The sequence below is a fragment of the Myotis yumanensis genome, unplaced genomic scaffold (assembly GCF_028538775.1).
Source record: "Myotis yumanensis isolate MYYU_CA2020_CCGP unplaced genomic scaffold, mMyoYum1.0.hap1 SCAF_1, whole genome shotgun sequence".
Taxonomy (NCBI): Eukaryota; Metazoa; Chordata; class Mammalia; order Chiroptera; family Vespertilionidae; genus Myotis; species Myotis yumanensis.
The window spans coordinates 161,489,646-161,512,781 of NW_027223752.1; the positions used below are offsets into that span (position 1 = coordinate 161,489,646).

Genomic DNA, 23,136 nt, shown 5'->3' on the forward strand with positions numbered 1-23,136 from the left:
AATGAGCCCTAGCTGGTTTGGCTCAATGGATAGAGCATCGACCTGCGGACCAAAGGGTCCTGGGTTCAATTCCGGTCCAGGGCACATATCTTAGTTGCAGGCTCCTCCCTGGCACTGGCCCTGGTCGGGGTGCATGCAGGAGGCAACCAATTGATGTGTTTCTCTTACACTGATGTTCCTCTCTGTCTTCCCTCTCTCTGAAAGATCAATGGAAAAATATCCTCAGGTGAGGATTAACAAAAATAAATAAATAAATAAATAAACATTTGGGGAATGAGTATCTAAAAGATCCTTAAAAAATTTCCACTCAAACAGTAGCGCCGTGCAGACACGAGTCTATAAATGTCTGATCCCATGAGTCACAGGCCACTTTGGGAAATGACTAGCTGCACACCTGGAGCAGGAAGAGCCTGGGTTTGGGTAGGAGGACAGAAAACAAAGTTACTGAAGACTGAAACTGTCCAACAGGATGAGCTTGAGGGAGCTCCCTTGGGCCATACTTGGGACATGTGAACATAAAAAGATTAATTAAAAAATCCATGTGATCTCACACCTCAGATATACACATATATAAAAATATGTGTATGAGTATAATGATATTAAAAAATAAAACAAACCAAACAAGGCTAGAAAGAAAAGGGTATCTTTATTGGAAGAGCAACTGCCGCCATGCCTCTCCCCAAAACTGGACAGCCAAGAGAAACCAGCACCCTGCCTTTCCCCTCAGAATCCTGTCTTCAGGGTAACCCACAGCCCTGCGGACAGGGAAAGCTCTTCTGTACAGAAGCCCAGCTAATTCATGTGGAATTATTATTGAGAAAGCTTTACTAACTCTACAGAAGGAACTGCTCCAGGCAACAATCGTCAATGAATATGAGAACATGCACAGGTGGATGAGGAACTCAATGTCCACAAGGTGCTGGTTACCACCCCAGCCTACGCCTTGGTCTGGCAGGAACCAGCTTTACAGTGGGTATCGCTGTCACCGTGGGAACCCGCAACCAGCTGCAGTTTCCCCCTGTGTAAGCAGGTCTGAGACATCTGGATGCAGCAGGGATGCAGGCATCAACTATGAAGGTAACCGAGTCTTTGAAGCCAAGTCCCCTTTGGGAAACACAGGAACACACCCACCAATGCCACAGAAAGGCAATCAGACACTCAGAAAGTTTTTAGAAAACCCCACTGGCATAAGTTTTGAGAAAATCCAGAGGCAACCTGCCTACTTTTTTCAGTTTCAATGAAAACAGAGGGGACACCATCCTACACAAAGGGTACTAAAAAGACATAATGATGGTGAAAGGCAATTTGTGGGCCTCACTTAGGTCACAAATTTGGGGGACAACTGGAAAGTCTGAATTTGTGGTAGGTGGCTTTGAGCAAGTCTTTTATTTTCTTAAATGTGATAATGGTATTATCTCATGTAAGAAAATATCTTTATATTTTAGGCTCAATAATCCACGTATTGAGGGTAAACCCTCATATTTGTAGTTCCCTTTATTAGCGTTTAATTTTTAGTGATCTCTGAAATAAGCAATTTATCAAAAAATAAGTATCCAAGGTTTAATAACTGCCACCGCCATTCCTGGGGCACTGTTGGGACTGAGGCATGAAGCTATGGGCACCTGTCACTCCGCCCTATGAGGAGGGTGGGCCCAGGCCCTCCTCCAGGAGGTGGGTAACCACCATGTTGGGCTGCAAGAGTGTCACTGCAGACCTTTAGACTGAGTGTCCAAGTAAATGAGAAGGCAATTTATGAGTGAAGAATCTTGTCTCAATTTACTTGGCTCTTATGCAAACATTTCCCTGATAAATGTGAGAGAAGCTTATCACTGTGTAAGAAAAAGCAAGTCAACTCATAGTCCAACACCATCCAACCTTAAAAACAAAACGTCACCTGGCATTACTGGGGTGATAATGCGTAGCATGGAACTGTTTAAGCTGCTCCCACGTGAGGTCTGGGATGCACAATGGGTCACCACCAGAGATCACCGCATACGTGTGGTCAGGAAGGAGGCGGTTCAGAAGGTGCTGTGAGAATATCCTCTCGTTATCTGTCTTCAAATTAAAAAAAATACACATATATGTAGCATAGTACACACATTATTACAACACAGCAAGTTAACCACATCCTGGGAGCATGTACCTATAACACCTCCCGAGTAAAACCGTCCCAATGGTAAACAAGGGTGTCCACACATAGTGTTTAACAAAGCACCCGGTTCACTCATGATCTGCGCGCAGGACCCAGGGACTGCTCTCTTGGGAGAGAGGGTGCATCCACTTTGCAGTAGACCCTGGGTGATGAACCACACAGGGGAGGCTGTGGGAAAGATGTCCTGGGCTCCCTCTGCCCACGAGGTGTATGGACGTTCCCATGGATATCCAGAGGGAAAGCAGTCATCCTAACTTGAGTTTTAACATGTTTGAAAGAAATGATCCCCAAACCGAGAACTGAAGTTAAGATACAGCCGCCAGCCAGCAAGGGAAAGGGAGCAGCACAGATCACACAAGCCATACCACAGGTCAAGGCAGGTCTCCAAAGTCAGGGGCTAGGACAGAGGGTCTCAAACTGTCTGGCCTCAGACCCTTCATTCTCCCAAACATTAGCGAGGTCCCCAAAGAGCTTCTGATGATTTGAGTTTCTTGATCATGTTAGAGGTGTGTGTATATAATTTTTCTACATTAGAAATTAAAACTGAAAACTATTTAATCATTAACTTAACCCACAAATACATGTTAACCAGTATGTTTTAAAAAATACTTTTCATACAAAACAAAAATCTGTTCAGAAAAATGACTGTTTTACATATTTTACAAATCTCTTTAAAGTCCAGCTTCATGGAAGGGAGCTGGCGTCTCTACTTGCTTCTGTGCTGACATCACACACCGTGCACCATGGTCTCGGGGAATTTCCTGCATGCTCGGCAGGAATGAGGTGGAAAAGATGTCTTACTTCTGTCATGAAAATATTACTTTCTCACAGACCTCCTGCAGATCATATACGGGGTCCCCAGATCACAGAACTGCTCGTCTGGAAGAGCGAGTTCTAGGGTGACCGGGAGCCTGGCCCTTCATTGTTCCGCCAGCTAATAAACCTCACACAATGAAACTATTAAATGACATAACAGGATGTTGATTATTTTCCAAACCTACTTATATTTCAATATTTTACAGAGTACGATGCTGTTAATACAATATAGAAAGGAAAAAACTCACAAACGCTCCCTTCATCTCATTGAAGACAACCCCCTTGAAGACCAAGGCTGTCTGGGGGTCACTCGGGTTCTCATGTTCCAGTCGCCATCCCTCCTGCCAGAAATCGAGTTCTCGCAAGCAGGGGAAGAAGGCCGCATCCAAATACACGGACAGGAGATTCCGGAAGTCTTTGGGGTTTTGTGTGGAAAACGGGTACAGAGTATAGTCACTAGCTGAAAACAAAAGGGAAGATTTTAAAACATCAGGAACGATGGTCCAGCACCAGTTACCTCACAGGCCTAGCAAGGCAGCCCACTGAATTTGCTCTTTAACTGCACTTGTAACAGCACTTCTGTGCACACTGCCAGCCTGTTGACTCTCCTATTTCTCCAAAATAAAACTCAAAACACCACAGCAATCAACATAACATAATGCTACAAATGCCAAAGTTCATAGCAATATTCTCCAAAGGAAACAGTTTTGACCTTTTCCAGAAAAACCTCACATGCCTTTTTCCTAAAACTCTAGTTTTGTTTTGTTTTTAAAATCCTCACAGGAGGAGGATTTTTTTTTTTTAATTGATTTCATAGAGAGAAAGGGAAAGAAATATCAATTGGTTGCCTCCCGTACTCACACCAACCAGGGACTAAACTTGCAACCTAGGTATGTGCCCTGACCGGGAATTGAACCTGCAACCTCTTGGTGTATGGGACAGCACTCCAAGCAACTGAGTCACCCATTCAGGGCCAAAAATCCAGTTTTTCTAATCCAATCATAATGTGGCTTTCCTAAAGGATTAAATTTCTAACATCTTTCAACTAGACCTGAGAATAAGTTTATTCTTGTCTCCAGGGCCCAACTACCCTCCTTTATCTTAGAAACAGACCCAACCGCAGTCTCAGGCCAAGATGTTAGTCTTACCTGTGAAGGCATTCATAAAAGTGGACAGTGACCTGTTCAACATTTTGAAGAAAGGATCTCTGCACGGGTACTTCTGAGAGCCGCACAGGACCGTATGCTCAAGAACGTGTGGGACCCCAGTACTGTCCATGGGAGTGGTGCGGAACTGAACGCTACAGCCAGAAAAGAGCCACCATGTTAGTTCACACCGTCCAATAGCTTACAAATGTGCCATTACCCTGGATTACTGGAATTCATCATTCTAACATGGTAATCTCTAAAAAAAATGTTTGCAGACTCTATATATAAAAGCTTAAACGACCGTTCAACTGGTAGCTATGATGTGCACTGACCACCAGGCGGCAGATGCTCCAACCGGTAGGTTAGCTTGCTGCTGGGGTCCAGCCGATTGGGACTGGGCGAGATGGGCCGGATACACCCTGGAGCCCTCCCTGGTCCCTCCCCGACCACGATCGTGCACCAGTGTGGTCCCTCAGCCTGTCCTGTGCCCTCTCACAATCCAGGACCCCTAAGGGGACGTTGGAGAGCCACAGAACAGGCCAAGGGACCCCACCAGTGCATGAATCCATGCACCCGGCCTCTAGTAATGTATATAATCACTGACTGCAAATGTAAACTCTACTGTACATAGCTGAGAATATAGTCATTTAATCTTTTCCTTATATTTTCAGGGCACTGTCAGTATCATTTCTTTAAACCATGGTGATGCTCTAAGACAGTAGTTCTCAACCTCCCTAATGCCGCGACCCTTTAACACAGTTCCTCATGTTGTGGTGACCCCCAATTTCATTGTTACAAATTGAACATAATTAAAGCATAGTGATTAATCACAAAAACAATATGTAATTATATATGTGTTTTCCGATGGTCTTAGGCAACCTCTGTGAAAGGGTCATTCGACCCCCAAAGGGGTCACGACCCACAGGTTGAGAACCGCTGCTCTAGGGAGAAATGTTTAAGAATGTGTTCTCAAGGTGCCCACTCACCTGAACAGGTTATTCGTGTCTTCTCGGGCCAGGTGCAAGTACCTGGCTCCTGTGCCGTCATGGCTGAGCTTTACGGCGGTCAGGAACAGTTCCGGGACAGACGTTACCTGAATCAACAACAAGAACATGAGGCCAAACTCAACTGGAAAGGCATTCTGAATGGTTACCTTAAATCCACTGAGGGACCTGGCTGGAGGCACATCAGGCACCACCTGTCCCAACCCCAAATCTTGCCGATGAGGAAAGAAAGAGCTAGGCTGACAATCATACATACACATCTCTCCTTTTAGAATGCTTACTACACCTTAAGCTTATACAGTGATGAATGTCAATTATTTCTCAATAAAACTGGGGGGAAAACCTTGAAAAATAAAAGAATCCAAATAAGGTGTCATTACCAATCCTAATCCCTTTGCATGGCCTTTAGGGCTCACCCTGTCATGCTTCACCGTTCTAGGACCCTGCCTTGGGAGAGCCCCACATCACTGGCTCTACGAATGTGGCCCTACAGACAGATGGTGACTTTCCTTCTGAACTTACCCGCCCCCTTCTATATAAACACCCCCTTCTCCAGGAACCTTGCCTTCTCCTTCCACCATGCAGCTCCCCTCCCCTCCTGCCTTCCTTTGGCTCTCTGCACTTCCACCATGACATTCATCCCACTATGCCTATATTACCCCTGAAGGGGTCCTCTAGAATGTGAGCTGTTTGCCTTTGTGCATGTCAGCATGTCAAGCACAGCAGGAAGCCAACAGCCAGCCAATCATGTGAAACACATATTTCTCAATTACTGCATTAAAGGGGAAAAAAAGCAGAAGTTTAAATAACACAAGAACAAAATTAAAATCCTTTTTAACATAACTTAAGTAAAGATAGGAACATAATCTTTTTCCCATAATTCTGAAACCCACATTGCTCAAAAACAGAAAGTTTTTGCATAACGTTGCAGCAAACATATTTGATGATAAAACGACCTGAATGAATGTGGGTCATTCAGAGTCTTTGTGTATCACTCTCAGTGTGGACTGCCAGGTTAGAAACATTAATGAGTTTGGTTTACTTTCTAAAATCAGAAGGAGTTCAGGGATAGGATCAGGGACCTGTTCTTCGGAAGTACTTTCATTGCAGACTCCACACACACTGAACACCTACTGTGAAGCAGGAGGAAGCCAGGGCATGGAAGAAAAATGAAAACAAATCCAGGGTCCACTCGAAGGCCCTCATAAGCTCCATTAAAGAGGTCAGGACAGGCCTTACCTGGCTCACGGTGAATCCATGGATCTTCTCTCCGACTTGGTACTGCAGCGCCCTCTCGCAGGCTTTCGTACTATTCCACCTCCATGCTCTGGGATGGGCACTGCTACAGTTAAGGAAAGTCATCAAAGTTAGAAGATTTGCAGGAAAATTGGGCTCACAGAGTTCAGCCACATAATGAAAATACTGTCATATGACTAAGATAATGCCAAGAAAAATTAAACCTTGAATCTTCCAAACACATTCCAGAAAACTAATTTCTAGCAAAGTTCCTTCAATTTTTAATAATCTTTTATCTCAACTCAACTAAAGCTTCATAACATCAACTAATAATTAAACATTGAAAACCGGTTTGAGTTAGTGGATAGAGCATCAGCCCTCAGACTGAAGTAACCTGGGCTCGGTCTTCGGCCCTAGGTTGGGGCGTGTGCAGGAGGCAACCAATCAGTGTGTCGCACATCCATGTTTCTCTGTGTCTCTCCCGCTTCCCTTCCACTTCTAAAAACCAATGAATTTGGATTAACAAAACAAACAAAAGAAAATCTTTATTTGTACAGGTATATAAATAACTATAATGCAATTCTGACACCGATTTCCCTGAGTTGTATATATATAAAATCTCATGTCAAAATGCTTTTTCCATCACAGTATCTCAATAAACTCAAACTACAATGAAGTCCCAAGACACACCCACCAAATGGTGAAAACTAAGAAGTCTAGTAACACCAAAAGCTCTCTCACTGCTCCTGGGAGTGAAAACAGCAACAGTGACTAGGAACAGCATTTGGCATCACTTAGCTAGTAGTTCATGCGCCCTGACATGCAGGTATCCCCTGCTTTTCAAAGTTCACCTTCTGCCACTTCACTTTAGGAGACCTACATCACTATCTGTTTCAATAACCAAAAGAAATCCCAAAGGGATCTTCTCTTTTACAAAAAAAGGCTGAAATATGAAATAGCATCCTGTGTTTGTTTTGCAGGAGCCACTACAGAGGCAGCGCGCACCCAGAGCAGGGAGCGTGGTCCCATCAAGCTCCTTCCCTGGGAAGCACAAGCAGCCTCTCAGCATCTCGCCACCAGAGCTTTGAGCTGTATCTGTGAGCGTCTATACTGAATCTCACTTATTGTGTGCAGTCTGCCTTTTACTATGTGTTAGTGTTATTTTATGGGCTCATTGGTATAATTTGGCAGGTTATTTGGGGGGTTCGGGACCACTCAAAAATGTTCTATATGAATTAATGGTAATTGCTTTTTGCTTTATGTCATTTCAGCATAGGAGAGGTTTCACAGGAAGTGCCTGCTTTAGGACCGTGGGGGAACCTGCAGATGTCCTGGAAACCTGTCCTGGGGCACCAGCACACATGTACAACAAGGCTGGCACCAACAGAGGGTGGATAAACTGTGCACTGTTCAATCAATAAACTCAGCCATCAGAACAGACTACAGCTACATGTAACAGAAATGTGGGTCGAGTAACCCTGAACCAAAAAACTAAAAATACAAATTCAAAGGATAAACAGTGTTCTCCTAAGCAGGTATTGTTCAAACAGGTTAACACTGTATTGTAGGAATGTTATATACCAGTAGATGGTAAAACTATAAAGGAAAGCAAGGAGATAATTTCTGTAAACCAGGAGAGAAATTACATCTAAGAGGGAGGGAGGGTTATGACAGATTAGGGGTAACCTTAAACTGGGTAATGGGGACATAACTTATTTTTAAATAAAAGTTCTCTCAACTATATTGTGTGTTTTATGGGATTTCCTACGTTAACATATCTCACAAAAATATTTCTTTTAAAGATATGTACAGAAAAGAAACAAAAACTCAGGCAATATCATGGAGATATTATAATCAGCCAACATTTTCCTTATTGATTTGGCAAATTCTAGAGTTGTGGGATACTTTAAAAAGTTATCTATCATCAAGAACCCAACCACAAAAAGCAAAACAGCCGACTGTATGACTGTCAGGGGCAACATGGGCTCTCCCCCCCGCTGTACACCTTCTGGTCCGACTACACAGATGACATTGCTCCAAGACCACGAGGGCACCCCAACACATACTCCCCTATTTCTTCACCTAGGCTCACAGTACCATAAATTGAACAAGGTTTTGTGAGTGATCATGAAACTAAACTTAGCTTAGTAAAATGTTACATTTTACAAACTCATCGGACATGGCACTCATTCAAGGTTGAAAACCAAATGTAATGTTTTTCCATAAATAGAGTCATTTTAAAAAGTTCTAATCCTGGAGGCTACAATGTTATTAAAAGGCAGCAGCTTAAATTTAAGTACTTCCTGTGGAAGCCTCGGGTCTCTTAAAGACTCTAGGCCAGTGATGGCGAACCTATGACACGCGAACGCATTTTTTTGGTTGATTTTTCTTTGTTAAATGGCATTTAAATATATAAAATAAATATCAAAAATGTAAGTCTTTGTTTTACTATGGTTGCAAAGATCAAAAAATTTCTATATGTGACACGGCACCAGAGTTAAGTTAGGGTTTTTCAAAATGCTGACACGCTGAGCTCAAAAGGTTCGCCATCACTGCTCTAGGCCAACAGCAAAAAAGGGGGGCAAACATGTTAACGAGACCCATAAACTGCCACTTTTATCACACATTAAAACCCGCATCAATGACCACCTTCACTTCAAACACCTTGACAACCTGCACTCAGGGCCACCCACTCAGAGGTCCCAAAGGAAAGGGGGTCACAGGACAGCTCCCTGGGCCTGGCCCTGCTTTACTCCACACTAACCTCGCTGCCATCACCCCAAACCTGGTTCCTGGACAGGAACTCCCTTCCTTGGGGTGGGTGGGGGCGGTTGCTGGGCAGGGGAAGCCATGGGAGGGGGCACGCACTCCCATCAGGAGGAACTAAGGATCTGTCACTCAGGCTCTGAAAGGGTTTTCAGGCTGGGGGAACCCCAGAGGAGGGGTCTGAAGGTACTGGGGCCCACAGGGAGGAGTCCAGGAGTACTAGGGCCCACCGTGAGGGGTCTCGGGGTACAAAAGCCCCAGGAGAGGGCTCTAAAAATACAGGAGCCCCGTTAAGGGTCTAAGGGTACCGGAGCCTCAGGAGCGGGATTTGGGGGTACAGGAGCCCCCAAGAGAGGGGTCTTAGAAGTCCAGGAGCCCCAGGCGAGTGGTCTCGGGTAGAGGACCCGGGGTGAGCGAGTCTCAGGATATGGGAGCCACCGATGAGGAGTCTTGAGATATGGCTCGGACAGGGGTTTCAGGGTGTGAGAGCCCCAAGCGAGATACCTCGGGGTACTGGAACCCCGAGGGGTCTAGGAGTCCAGGAGCCCCAGGAGAGGGGTTTGGGGGTACAAAAGCTACAGAAGAGAGTTCTCGGGGTACAGAGCCCTGGACAAGAGGCCTTGACGTACGGGAGCCCCTGGCGTGGGCGTCTAGGAGTCTGAGAGGCCCAGGCCAGTGGGTCTAGGGGTCCAAGAGGCCCAGGCGAAGGGGTTTAGGGGTCCAAGAGGCCCAAGCGAAGGGGTCTAGGAGTCCTGGAACCCCAGAAGAGGGGGATGGGGAAGCAGGAGCCCCAGAAGAGGAGTTTGGGGTACTGGAGCCGACGGCGAGGAGTTTCGGGGGGGCGGGAGTCTCCAAAGCAGAGAGCTGTGAGGCGGCACCTTCTGCCCGAGGAGACCCTGAAGCCTCCAGCCACCTCCCCGCCGCCAGGCCCCCGTCCGCCGCCCGCCCCTCTCCCCACCTCCCCTCCTTCCACCGCCCGCTCCGCGTCTCACCAGCGGCTCAGCCGCAGCGCCAGAGGGACCCGCCTGCTGCAGCGCCACATGGCGTGAGTGTGACCAGCGCAGGGTCAGCGGGGACCCACTTATCCCGACGCACTGTGCCAGCCGTGATCCCATTGGTTGGCGCCTATGGCGACGCCCTCTCCAATAGGCCGGCGAGGAAAAGGGCGGGCTCCTGCTGCGACGGGGCGGGACTCTGGACCCTGGGAGGCAACTCGCACGAGGTGGGCGGGGCATCCACGGCCAGAGGATTGCAGAACCTCAGGCTACGTGGGAGGGGGCGGGGCCGGACCGCGGAGCCCGGGGGCGAATGTGCTGGGGGCGGGGCGTCGGGGCACAGCGAGGGGCGGGGCTGAATGAGCTGCAAGGGGCTCACCCGAGGAGGGGCGGGGCCGGCGAGGGGCTGCGCTGTGCAGATGAGGAGCTGGGATTGATCTGGTGCGGGGCGGGTCTCAGGAGCTGAGGGGCAAGCCCCATGGTCTTGTGTGTCTGGGAAGACAACACACAGGACTTCTAAGACTTCACAGTTCCCACGGGCCCTTCTTGAGCCCTCGGAGAGGCTTAAGGAGGGCAGAGCATGAGTGGATGGGCCCGCACTGCGCGGTGGGCTCCCAGGGGCATCTGAGATGAACCACAACTGGGCACTGCGTGGGTGGGTGGAGCTGGGAAGAACCCATGTCTGAGTTCCGCTCTCAGAGCTTTGGCCTCCTCTCTGTCTCCCTCATTTCTTCCCCTGGCCCACTAACGCAAACGGACTCAAACTCTCTGCCCCTTCTTCCAGGCGCTAAAGAAAGAAGGCTAAGTAGCCAAGTGCGATCAGTCTCAACATATGAAAGCTTTGGCAGCAATGTAGAGAGGTCCATACCGTGATGAAAAGCCACCAAAAGTTTACCAAAAGCTGTCCACAGGGCAGCGGATTCTGCAGTTAACCAAATATCCATTAAGACAGTGGTTCTCAACCTTCTGGCCCTTTAAATACAGTTCCTCATGTTGTGACCCAACCATAAAATTATTTTTGTTGCTATTTCATAACTGTAATGTTGCTACTGTTATGAACCGTAATGTAAATATTTGATATGCAGGATGGTCTTAGGCGACCCCTGTGAAAGGGTCATTCGACCGCCAAAGGGGTCACAACCCACAGATTGAGAATCGCTGTACTAAGAGGACAACTCAACTGCACCAGAACAAACAACAGTGAGGATGAGAAGCTACTGACACAAACACACTCCTTGCATATACCTTAATTTTAGTGAGCATTCTGGTGATTATTGTTCCTGACTCACCACAGCAGTTCTGTGATCTTGGGGAGACTGTTGGGTATTATTAACCCTACAGAGATTGTGCAGGAAACGGAGGCACTGGGTGGGAGGTTGAAGTGTTTTGATCTATCTGAAGAATAGATGCTGTTAGATCCAGTAATTGCCACGTACTAGGATGTTCCCACAGGATACAACCTCACTGATGGCTGGCCTACACATACACACACACAAAATAAAAATGTATAAATAATTATTGTGAGCAGCACCCAACATGTAGTCTCAATTTATATTAAGATAAATAATTGCAATGTGAAATGAAAAATTGTCTATGCAATATCCTATGTTACAAAAACATATCCCGTGTTATAATGAAACTCATTGCTTCAAGAAGATTAGCAAGTGAGCATTGGTCAGAATAGATTGTGACTGGGACTTAGAAAGGCAATCAAATGAATATTGGAATGTTACAGATTGAATTGTGTCTCCCCAGAAAGATATGTTAGAGCCCTAATCCCTACAACCTCCCAATAGAGCTTCATTTGGAAATAGGGTCTCTACAGAGGTCATCAGATTAAAATGAGGTCATTAAGATGGGCTCTAATCTGATATGACCCGTGTCTTTATAAAGAGGGGCTATTTGGACACATTGAACAAGAAAGTAAAGCTGCATCTACATGCCAAAGCACACCATGGATTTCTGGCAACACCAGAAGCTGGGGGAGAGGCATGAACAGATTCCCCCATAGCCTCAGAAGGAACCAATCTGTCAACATCTTCATCTCGACTTTCTGTCTTCCAGAGCCATGACATAGTAAATTTCACTTGTTCTAAGCCATCCACTTTGTGGTATTTACTTATACAAAGATGTGGCATTTTAATGCACACTTTAAATACATGTACTCTTAAAAAAAAAAAAAAAGAATAGATTTTTATGGATTTTTTACAGAGAGGAAGGAAGAAGGATAGAGAGTTAGAAACATCGGTGAGAAACATCGATCAGCTGCCTCCTGCATGCCCCCCACTGGGGATTGAGCCTGCAACCAAGGTACAAGCCCTCGACCAGAATCAAACCCGGGACTTTTCAGTCTGTGGCCCGACGCTCTATCCACTGAGCCAAACTGGTCAGGGCAATACATGTACTCTTTCAACAGAAATTTCACTTCATGAAAATTACCCTACAGTAATATTCTCACAAAGGCACAATGAGGTATAAAGATGTTTCCAACAGCATTTTTAGTTACAACAAATACTGAACAATATAGCCTGGCCAGGTGGCTCCGTTGGTTGGAGTGTCATCCCATACACCAAAAAGTTGTAGGTTTAATTCCAGGTCAGGGCACATACCTAGGTTGTGGGTTTGATCCCTAATCAGAGTGCATACAAGAGGCAACTGATCAATGTTTCTCTCTCCCTCTCTCTCTCTCTCTCTCTCTCTCTCTCTCTCCCTCTCCCTTCTTTTCTCTCTGAAAATCAACTTAAAACAACAACAGCCCACAAACATATCTTTGGGTGAGAATTTAAAACAAAACAAAACCTAACAACATAAAATTCTATCAAAGAGGAGTTTTCTTAGATAAAACATAACACATTCATATAACTAAATACTATTCAGACAGTAAAAAATAGTGCTATACATATATATTTTTATCACAAGGAAAAGGAAGCCAAAAGCAAGATGAAGCTCTCATATGAGTGGGGAAAATATACTCCCATTTGAGTGGAAAGAGTCAAAATGAGATTTTAATGATAAATCTAACATAACACTTTAATGAAATACATTTAGGAAGAACTAAATAAATGGCAATACATTCTATGTTCATAGGTAGGAAACCCAGTATGACAAAGATGTCATCTGTTGCCCCAAGATGCAATGCAATTCCAATAACAATCCCCACAGATTAGGAGCTCAAAGTGATCCTACAATACACTTGGTGGAGAAGAGTCAAGAGCAGGCAAACGAATTTTAAGAAGGACAATGTGGGAAACTTATTTTAGTAGAAATTAAGAAAAATCTTATTATTCAGGACCTTTAGACTTATTAAGTCTAAAAACTACAACAAAATAAGACAGTGTGTATTAGCACAGAGAGAGGGGTAAAGAGGCTAAAGGAATATAGAGAAAACCAGGAATAGACACCTAGAACTGGAACAGAATCTATGAGTTTTGTAATTATATGGGGGGGGAGGCGGGGGATTAAATCACTACTTCAAATCCCTCTGCACCTACCCGGAGGCCATAGTGGTACTGTATTTCTTTTAAAGACTTTAAGATTTACTTTTCTCATTTGTGCTTTTAATACACATGGTTTTAATTTTGTTCTGCTTCATGTAATAGAAAAGCCTCAAGATTGAAATGGCCTTAGAACAACTCATTAAGTTCGACCCTCCAACTTATGGCACAATGTTAGGGTTGGAGTTGAAGCAGAGAAAGGACCTCCACCCACACATCATCCATAGCATGTATTTGCTGATGCCTGAAAAACTTCAGCAGATAGAATTGCGCTCCAAAGAGCAAAATGCTTGAAATGCAAATACTCATTTTCTTAAATTTATGTTGAGAGTGAATGACTTTTATTGAATAATGTTGTAAAGGAAAACTATTGACTGGGAAATGAGATAGCAAGCATCACAGGATATGGGAAAAGGGTATTGTCACCAGGGGGAAATGATAAAATGAAGAAGGGAAAAATAAAACCCGGAAACTCCCAAAGACAATAGTTATTTGCTTTAAATGTTTCTTACCTAAGGCTAGCCATTACTCAAATTCTAAACATTGTGTGTGGTTCAGACATTTTAACAGCAACTCAAATGCTACCTTTTCCTTGTGAATGACTTGATAGCTGGTGTAACTAATCCACAGCCCACTCACCTGGTTACAATACAGAACTATTGTGTTTGACCTTGTATTTTCTCTGTAGTCTTGGATTACAGCATTCATGTGACAATTCATTTTATAACACTTGTGACTGTTTATACTTTTGCCACTGGTTTCTAAGGTAGGACTGCTATGTGCTCAGAATCACTTTGTTTGGACATGTATGTATAGGCTCCCAGGACACACTACCTAGTTTGCTGCTGCTGAGCTTTGCATAAAAGTTTAGAAACTAGCTCTTCATGCAGAGATTAAAGACATGGTGCTGACGTTCATGGAACCCTTGGTCTATCATAGGTTACAGAAAAGTACATGGAAAATTACTGCGCCATCTAATGTGGTGCTCTAGGGGAGCACCAAGGCAAAGATCCCGTCACAAAATGATGGCTCAGCGAAGACTTCCCTGGAGAAGGAGTCGAACGAGACTTTACAAAATGCTGAATTAATAACAGTGTGCCACGTCTGTATTCATCTCCTGTTGATGCTAGAACAAATTACCATGACTTTCATGGGTTAAAACAATGCAGGTTAATTCTCTTACAGTTCTGCAGGTCAGAAGTCCCACTCAGGTCTCACTGGGCTAAAATAAGGCATCAGCAAGGGTGTGCTTCCCTTGAAAGCTCAAGAGAGAAAACGTCCTCTGCCTTTTCCAGCTTCCAGAGGACACACACACATTCATTGGCTTGTGGCCTCTTTCTCCATCTTTCTTTTGTCCTCCATCCAGTCTTCCTCCCAATGCCATATTTCTGGGCCTCTTGCTTCCCTACTTAATGACTCTTTTAACTACAGTGGGCCCACCCAAATACTTCAGCCTGATCCCCTTACTTTAGAGTCATCTTATTGGCAACCTTAATTCCATCTGCTATCTTAATTCCTTCTTACCTTAGTTGCAGGTTCCAGGGATGAGGATATGGACATATTTTGGGTCATTATGTTGTCTATCATAATGTTAAAATAAATCTCCTTCCTGTATCATGAAATCCCAGAGGAGTCTTTTAAAATGAAATATTTACTTGATAAAATTAATGTCTGACTAATCTGTTGTTGATATGTTAGTATAAAATTGTCAGGTTTATAGTCTAGCTTTTCCCCTGAGTGTTTTTCTTTAGTTTCATTTACTGGTCAAAAATCATTATCTCACAGAATAAATGTGAACTTTTATTGTCAACTGTTTGTTGGTCTTTTCGGTAAAATATTCTAAAATATTCTAGTTTACTTGTATGAAGGAGGAATTTTAACATGCCAGAAACAGAAGGAAATGAATATTATAATCGAATTTTAAGGCATTGCTTTTTGGAGCTTTGAAACAAATACCTGTCAGTTAGAGAAAAATTAAATGGATACATATCAGAGGACAGAGGAAAGGAAAAAATACTCATCATGGCATTTACACAGCCTTGTTATGCATTATTGTTTGTGGCAGTGAAATAAATATTCATTAGCAAAATGTCTTTTTAGTGGAGACAAGCCAGAAGCAATAGCATACTTACACAGCATAAAGCTCAAGGGGGGGAAAGCTGTTTTTGTTACTTTTCAATTGACTCTTTTTTAACTTCATAGAACATATTATTAAAGTAGATTCATTTCTATAATCATTAAAATTACTCTTTTGTTGATAACATTGTTAGAAAATATAAACTATTTAGCATAGTGTCTTTTAGATAGTAAGAACTGAATAAATGGTACTTTAAAAGCTTTAAAGCCCAGCCCTGGCCGGGTGGCTCAGTTGGTTGGATTGTAGTCCCATACACCAAAAAGGTTGTGGGTTTGATTCCCAGTCAGGCACATACCTAGGGTGCAGGTTCAATCCCTGGTTGGGGCACCTACAGGAGACAAGTGATCCATGTTTCTCTTTCACATCAATGTTTCTCTCTCTCTCTATCCCCCTCCCTCCCTCCCTTCCTCTCTCGCTAAAATCAATTAAAAACATATCTTGGGATGAGGATTTTTTAAAAAGCTTAAAAACACATATTACCAATTACAACCATTATGATGATAACTAGAGGCCCAGTGCATGAAATTCATACACTGGGGAGGGGGGTCCCTCAGCCCGGCCTGCACCCTCTCACCAGCCGTGAGCCCTGTCTTTCTGTGTAGTTGTCTGTAGGCCAACTGCTCTCTTCCTTCTCATTTAGAGTGAGCAGCATGTGAGAGCAGAGAGTACTGTCGTAGGACACAGAGGGCTGCCCGGAGCTGAGGGGAGTGGCCGGGCCCACGGGGTGAGAGGTGGACACAGAGGACGCTATCTCACCCAATTGTGGGGTGGGCTGGCCGGCCTTCATCTGCCTGACCCACCCAGGGAGGGACTGAGCATGGTGTCTGCCTCTCCATTCTCCATCCTTCCATCTGTGACAGCTGTCACCCTTGCCAGGCCTCCCCTAAAGTGAGTTCAGCTCAATCCCTGAACATAAAAGGGCACGGGGAGGCAGGAGAGGGCTCCACTCCAGTGCCCCCTGATTCCCAGCGACAGGACCTGATCTCAGGACGGTGGCCACAGCTACAGAACATAGATCTGTTTCAAGAAAAGTTGGGAATGCAGACTTTCATATGAGCCCCTATTCCAAAAGTTGACAATTTATTCACATTGTAGCAAAGGCGGGTAACGTAAGTGGGTAAAGTCAGGGCCAAGCCGGACCATTTCCTCATCTAATCCCTCTGAGGCATGTGCACAGAACCAAGTCTCTGCTCTTCGCAGGACACTTCCAGGGTTTTTTTAAAGCCTAAAGGGCAGTAGTCTGTCTCCATTCTTGTTCTTTGGGATTTTTTCATCATTGGATAAAAGGATACGTACATTGGGGCAATCCTCTTGAGATACAATATTCCAGTTGCACCCATGTGATGACAACAGCACCCCTCAGAGGGAGGGAGCTGACAGATGGGGAGCAGGGAATTCTGAAAACCAAAGCGATGACAGAGATGCTAAGCCTTTCCTTCACGTGTCTGACACCCTTCCTCAGGCTGCCTGCAGGACCTACCACTTGATGTCCTGGCAGGCTGCCCTGGGCCCTGCTAGGTGGTGTGCAGGGCCACCTGGGCCCAAGGGGAGTTGTCCCCACTCCCCCAGCCACTCCTGGTACAGCTCCCACACATGGGCGCTGGTCTCCTCGGGCCACACCGGGATGGCAGCGTAGATGCCTTCCATCTGCCGCATCAGTGCCCTGTCTGCACACCTGCCATCCGCCTGGGCCTGGCCCCTGCTGCTTAGGCATGCCCGGCGCAGGCCAGGACCTCCACGAAGTGGCAGGGGAACTTGCCCCTCTACAGCTTCAGGACCACTTCTGGATGTTCCGAAAGCTGTAAGCAGCCTCAAAGCATAACAGAACCTCTCTGTCCCTTTCAAGGGTGACCTCCTGGAAGTCTTTGTTCCTCAGGGTGCGGTAGGTGAGCACCCCCACATCTTCACTGAACAGCTCCTTGGCCGTGTGCCTGAAGATGTGCGCCAGGTACCTGTTGGAGCTGGCACCCTCGTGGAGCCTCACCTCCTTCTCCTTCATGTCTCCAAACAGAGTGTCCACGGCGGCGTCATTCGAGGCGAGGTCACTTTGCTCCATTATCCAGACAATTGCACCTGAGGTTAACACGCAGTCAGCCCCTGGGAACTATGTAAAGCTGTGGGAACATCTTCTCAAAGGGCCTCCAGTTTCTTGTCATAACACGGGGCCACAGTGACGTGGAAACTCTTGTCTGGGGACAGGTTCTGCTGGATGGCGAAGTAATCCTTCACCAGAGAGCCCATGATCTGCTGGGGAGACGGCCTGCAGAGGTGGGGGTGATGGGTTGACCCAGCACGTGCTCTGCATATCAGACCCAGCCGGGCAGGCAGAGGTCAGCATGGGTAGCCGGGCTCTTCCTCACGGTGCTGGCAGTACTGACGCACAAATGCCTTCTGACTCTCCAGGATGCTGAAGTCCGCAGCTAACTTTATGTGAAAGACAGTGCACCCAAGGCTTTTAAGGAAGCCGCAGTGCCTTCTGGATGCATCAGTGTCACTGAGGCTGAATTTAGCAACAAAATAAGGCAGAGACTGAGGACACACAGACACTGCCAGCACCTTGTGCTGTGAGGTATCACATTTCTTATTAAGGTTCAGAACACGGAAGAAGTCCTTGGTGTTCTGTTGAGAAACTTGGACTCCTTCCTCTGCGGTCACACAACTGTCACACGCCAGGCAGTCACTCAGAAATATCTTGGCATCGGCCAACTTATGGAATTCTCCCTTCTCTCCGTTCTCCTGAGCCGGACTCCGGACGTTGACTGCGGCATTCTCTTGGTCATCAGTTTTTGTTTTTTTTACTACATTCCTTCCATGTGCAGTGCTCACACTTCATCTGGAGCGGGGTGGGCGGGGGCCCAGCTCAAGTGACCTGGAGGAAGCACAGGGAGAGCAGTCACCACTGGTCACCCCTGGCGCTGCTGGCGGTATCTTTTCTTCCTTGTGGGGTGTCTAGGGAGGAGAAGCAGCCACAGTGCCCAAGACCAAATTCCAGGAGGTCGGCAGCACTGTTGGGATCATGCCAGCGGCGCTGGTCCATTGGTGCCTGGCCTGTCCTCTGGAGATTGAACCTGCAGGAATACTAAGGGGGCCAGTCTCCAGTTCTGCCCCATCTCCACCACTGATTGATTGGAGTCTGAGGGCTGGGAGGAGGGACCAAGTGGTCTGCCTTCCGCCCGCCTGCTCACCAGTGGCTGCTGCCATGGATTCATCAGAGCCTGAGGGAACCCGGTTCCCCCATTAGCCATGCCCTGATCAATGGAGCCTGCTGTTTGGTCATCTATCTGGTCATTTAGGTCGTGACGGCCCCTGGCTTTTTATATATTAGGATTGTTACCCTAATAATCTAACTTACTCCAAACAGATTTCTTACAGGTTCTACTGGTTAGTAAAGAAATCACTGTAAAATACATATAAACAGACACAGCCATTTATAATCAGTTGTTTCTTCATATTTTTCATAAACGATAAAATAGTTTCTTTCCTTGGAAATATTTACATTTAAAATGTATATTTTAGAGGTAGTTTTAATTAACCCAAAGGAATGAATTACTGCAGCCTTCCCAGGACATATAGTTAGCCCTTTAAACCTCTTATCAAAACCTGCTTTCCTTTGTAAAATGAGCAGGGCTAATGATCATAGAACTCACCCCAACTAATTTTGCTAAAAGGAAAGGAGTAATGTGTCTGAAGTGCTTACCAAAGTGCCCACAAATAGCTCTCATAATAATGTTTTATTTGTTACCCTGCTCAGAGTCTTTTGTGATCATCCCTTCTTCTAGTATTTTAGGTTCTCTAAAGGGTGTCCACTCCATGAGGGTCTTTACCAAGGCTTTGGAATTATTTTCTGCGGCTTTGGTGATGATGTTAGCATACAGAGAGTATATTTAGAAAATTACCCAGATTCAATAAATTGCTTCCCACTAGGAATACATATGTAGCCCATGTAATGATCTCCACTAAATGGGTCTCCATGCTCGTTGCTGTGTATTTATTTATTCATTTGTATTAGATTATCTAACCATTGACTTGATATACCTCAGGTTTTTCTCTTTTTCAAAATCAATTTTATATAAATGATTTAAATGGAGTCTGGCTTTTAAAAGAGATCATGGATATTCAAATTCTTATAATATTACTAGAGGCCCAGTGCACAAAAATTTGTGCACTCAGGGGGTCCCTCAAAATGGCCTGTGCCCTCTCGCAGTCTGGGACCTCTCGGGGGATGCCCACCTGCTGGCTTAGGCCCACTTCCCAGGGGATTGGGCCTAAGCTGGCAGTCAGACATCCCTCTGGCAGCCTGGGAGCCCTTGGGGGATGTCCACTTACCAGTGGGGAGCAGGCCTAAGCTGCAGTCGGACATCCTTAGCGCTGCTGAGGAGGTGGGAGAGGCTCATGCCAAGACCTCTGTGCTGGCAGTCGTCAACCTGACTTGTGGATGAGCAGAGCTCCCCCTGTGGGAGCACACTGACCACCAGGGGCATCTCCTGCATTGAGCATCTGCCCCCTGTTGGTCAGTGTGTGTCATAGTGACCAGTCATTCCCAGTGGTTCTGCTGTTAAGGTCAATTTGCATATTACCCTTTTATTATATAGGATAAAGAGAAATATGAAAACCAATATTCAGAGAAAGTATGTGTGTTTTTGATGAACCTGTTGAGCTATCTTGGTTGTCATTACAAATGATTTGGACCAACTAATTGTTATCAAATTAATTGCCCTGGATCTTCTAAATAAATTCCAACAGAATTCCTTGATTGCATTGTAAAAACAGCCTCCAAATCAGTATGCCATAGGTTTATAGATCTTGGAAAACCTGATTAGGATTCCATTGCTTCTCTGTGATCAGTCGTCATGTGTAATGAGACTGGATTTAACAATTTTGATTTATTTTCATTCAGTAGGTCTGGTCTCTGATTTAGAAATGGACCTCTGAACCAATGGTTGTCCCTTCACAGGTGGCCTCAGGTCTGTGACAGGATTTGACGCTAAAGGCTCCACCCAAAGGTTATTAATTGGTAGTTATTAAGCGAGCCTAGCAGAAGCCTTCTCCCAATAATTATATTGAAAACCTAAGTCTAAGCTAGCAGGAAGTAAGAAAAAGTGTGTCAGAATATACTGAGGAGCTGAATTCTATTAATACAGAGTTGAGACCTGGACTATAACACAACTGACTTTCATGCACTCTGGCCCTTGTATGATTTTTTAAAAAATGTCTCTGATTTTCAATTTCTTTATTGCCTCTCACACATGCTCACGATGGACCCCTCCTCACTTGGTCCAATGGGAGTAACTCTAATCCTTTTGATCAACATAAACAAACTGAACCAACTATCAAAGTCCGCACTGAGTCAGTCAAGGGCAAAAGGAGCTATCTTCATTTTGGATGAAAGTGTTGCAGTTTTTTTCAAAATAAAGGCAATACAAATCATTAATTCTTTCTCCTTTATTAAATTTTTATATACCTCTAATAATAAATGTTTAGCCTAATCTATACTAATATAAGCCTAGGTGGCGTCACGCCCTCACTTCCTCACAAGATGGCCGCCACAAGATGGCCATCACAAGATGGCCACATGCACAACAGAGGCGGGCCCTGGCGGCCACTCCACACAATGAGGCCTGGGGGTCCCGCAGTTCTGCGTGGCACAGAGGAGGCCGGTCCCGGCATCTCAGCGGAGGAGGCGGGTCTCGCAGGGGAGGGCAGTTGGGGGTGATTGGGCCAGCAGGGTTGCAGTTAGGCATCAATCAGGCCGGTAGGGGAGTAGTTAGGGGGCAATCAGGCTGGCAGGCAGAAGCAGTTAGAGGCAATCAGGCAGGCAGGCAGGTGAGTGGTTAGGAACCAGCAGTCCCAGATTGTGAGAGGGATGTCCGACTGCCAGTTTAGGCAGTCGGACATTCCCTGAGGGGTCCCAGATTAGAGAGGGTGCAGGCCAGCTGAGGGTGCACCCCCCCCCCCCGCATGAATTTTGTGCACCAGGCCTCTAGTGTTTTATAAAAACATAGATGGCAGGTCTATATGGATGATGATCATATATTATCTGGTTCCTTACATTCAGTATCACTTTATTTTCCATGAATATTGACTATGATATACTGTCTCTTTTATGAAGAGATATTTTGTCACATTTCAATGCTGAATGTTTATACATCCCATGGGATAGTTGATAAACGTTTATATAAAATCTAATATAGGCAATCTAACACTAATAGATGTATAATTTGAAATATTTTAGCAAAGCATTTAATATGGAAAAGTATTCTGTGAACCATAAATTTCTCTCAGTTCCCTAAAAACTAAGCTGTTCCATGAACAGCATGTGTGTGGTTTGTGATTTCACAGGTAAACTCTTCTCTCTCAGGTTTTTGGCAAGCATTTTCTAAGTGTCAATTGAATGTTGACAAGGTACAAAACAAGGTCATGGACATAATTCCAATATTGAGTTGTTGTTGTCAGTGGCAGCACAGTGTGCTTCCACAAGCACCAGGTACCTGGTTCAATTCCACGTCCTGCTCCTGCCAAGCTGTGTGGCTTTAGGAAATGCACATGCCCTCTCTGGGCTTCAATTCCTTTTCTGAAAAATTAAGAGATTCATGCAGGCTTCTAAGGTCCCTTTCTGTTCCACCATTCTGTTTTTCTAGGAATTTATTGTGCAGCCATGATTAGACTGGGGGAGAACCCCAACTTAAAAACAAGCACTATTCTTACCTTTGAAACCTTTGCAGGAAATGAGCCATGCATCCCTCTGACCTCCATCTCTCCTGAAGCTGCTTTAATCTGGTTTACCATCAGACACAACACAAATTCTGTTGAGAAACAGACTCGGTGGATATATTGTACAAATATATTTCATACATTATTATTTGTGTATTCTGTATTATTTTAAAATCCTGAAAATAATAATTTTGTTCCCTGATAATATTCCCTCATTCCATGACCCAGGAAAACTATTCCCTTGCATTACTTTTCACAAATTTTTATCACATCTATATGTCATCCTAAAATATATGTATTTCTTATTTTGGTTGATTTTAACATTATTTTTTATGATGATATCATTTAAAATGGTATAACATGGTAGATAAATGTTGGGAAATTGCCCTCTCCAAGGAATATTATATTACTAAGACTTATTCACTTGGTTAGCTGTCCAAGTCAAACCAGTGGTGGCATTATTGGGTCAAATGAATATGAATGAGAAACATGCCTATTAGAATCAGTTAAATGTAGTAGTTGGAGACTTTTCCAGTCATATATTAGAAATTTCAGCCATTGATAGTAAGCCAGGGACAGAGTTTAATTTATCATAGACACAATGAAATGAATAACAATAGTTTCTGTAGAACTATTACATCAGTGAATTTTCTCATTGTTCTCAGTTACATCTCAAA

The 23,136-nt window shown here is 44.9% G+C and overlaps 1 protein-coding gene and 1 pseudogene across 1 annotated transcript in view; both read right to left on the reverse strand.

Moving 5' to 3' along the window:
- PITRM1 (pitrilysin metallopeptidase 1) overlaps positions 1-10,204 on the reverse strand; it is a 34,805-nt gene extending 24,601 nt beyond the window's left edge. The window contains exons 1-6 of the mRNA XM_070391146.1: positions 10,115-10,204; positions 6,360-6,462; positions 5,103-5,209; positions 4,117-4,268; positions 3,217-3,428; positions 1,895-2,055 (exon numbers count right to left, since the gene is read on the reverse strand). Coding sequence (XP_070247247.1) covers positions 1,895-2,055; positions 3,217-3,428; positions 4,117-4,268; positions 5,103-5,209; positions 6,360-6,462; positions 10,115-10,164 — 785 coding nt within the window. The 5' untranslated portion in view covers positions 10,165-10,204. The remainder of the gene's footprint in view (positions 1-1,894; positions 2,056-3,216; positions 3,429-4,116; positions 4,269-5,102; positions 5,210-6,359; positions 6,463-10,114) is intronic.
- Positions 10,205-17,262: 7,058 nt separating this feature from the next.
- On the reverse strand, positions 17,263-18,581 carry LOC138992413 (nuclear prelamin A recognition factor pseudogene; annotated as a pseudogene).
- Between the last annotated feature and the right edge of the window lie 4,555 nt (positions 18,582-23,136).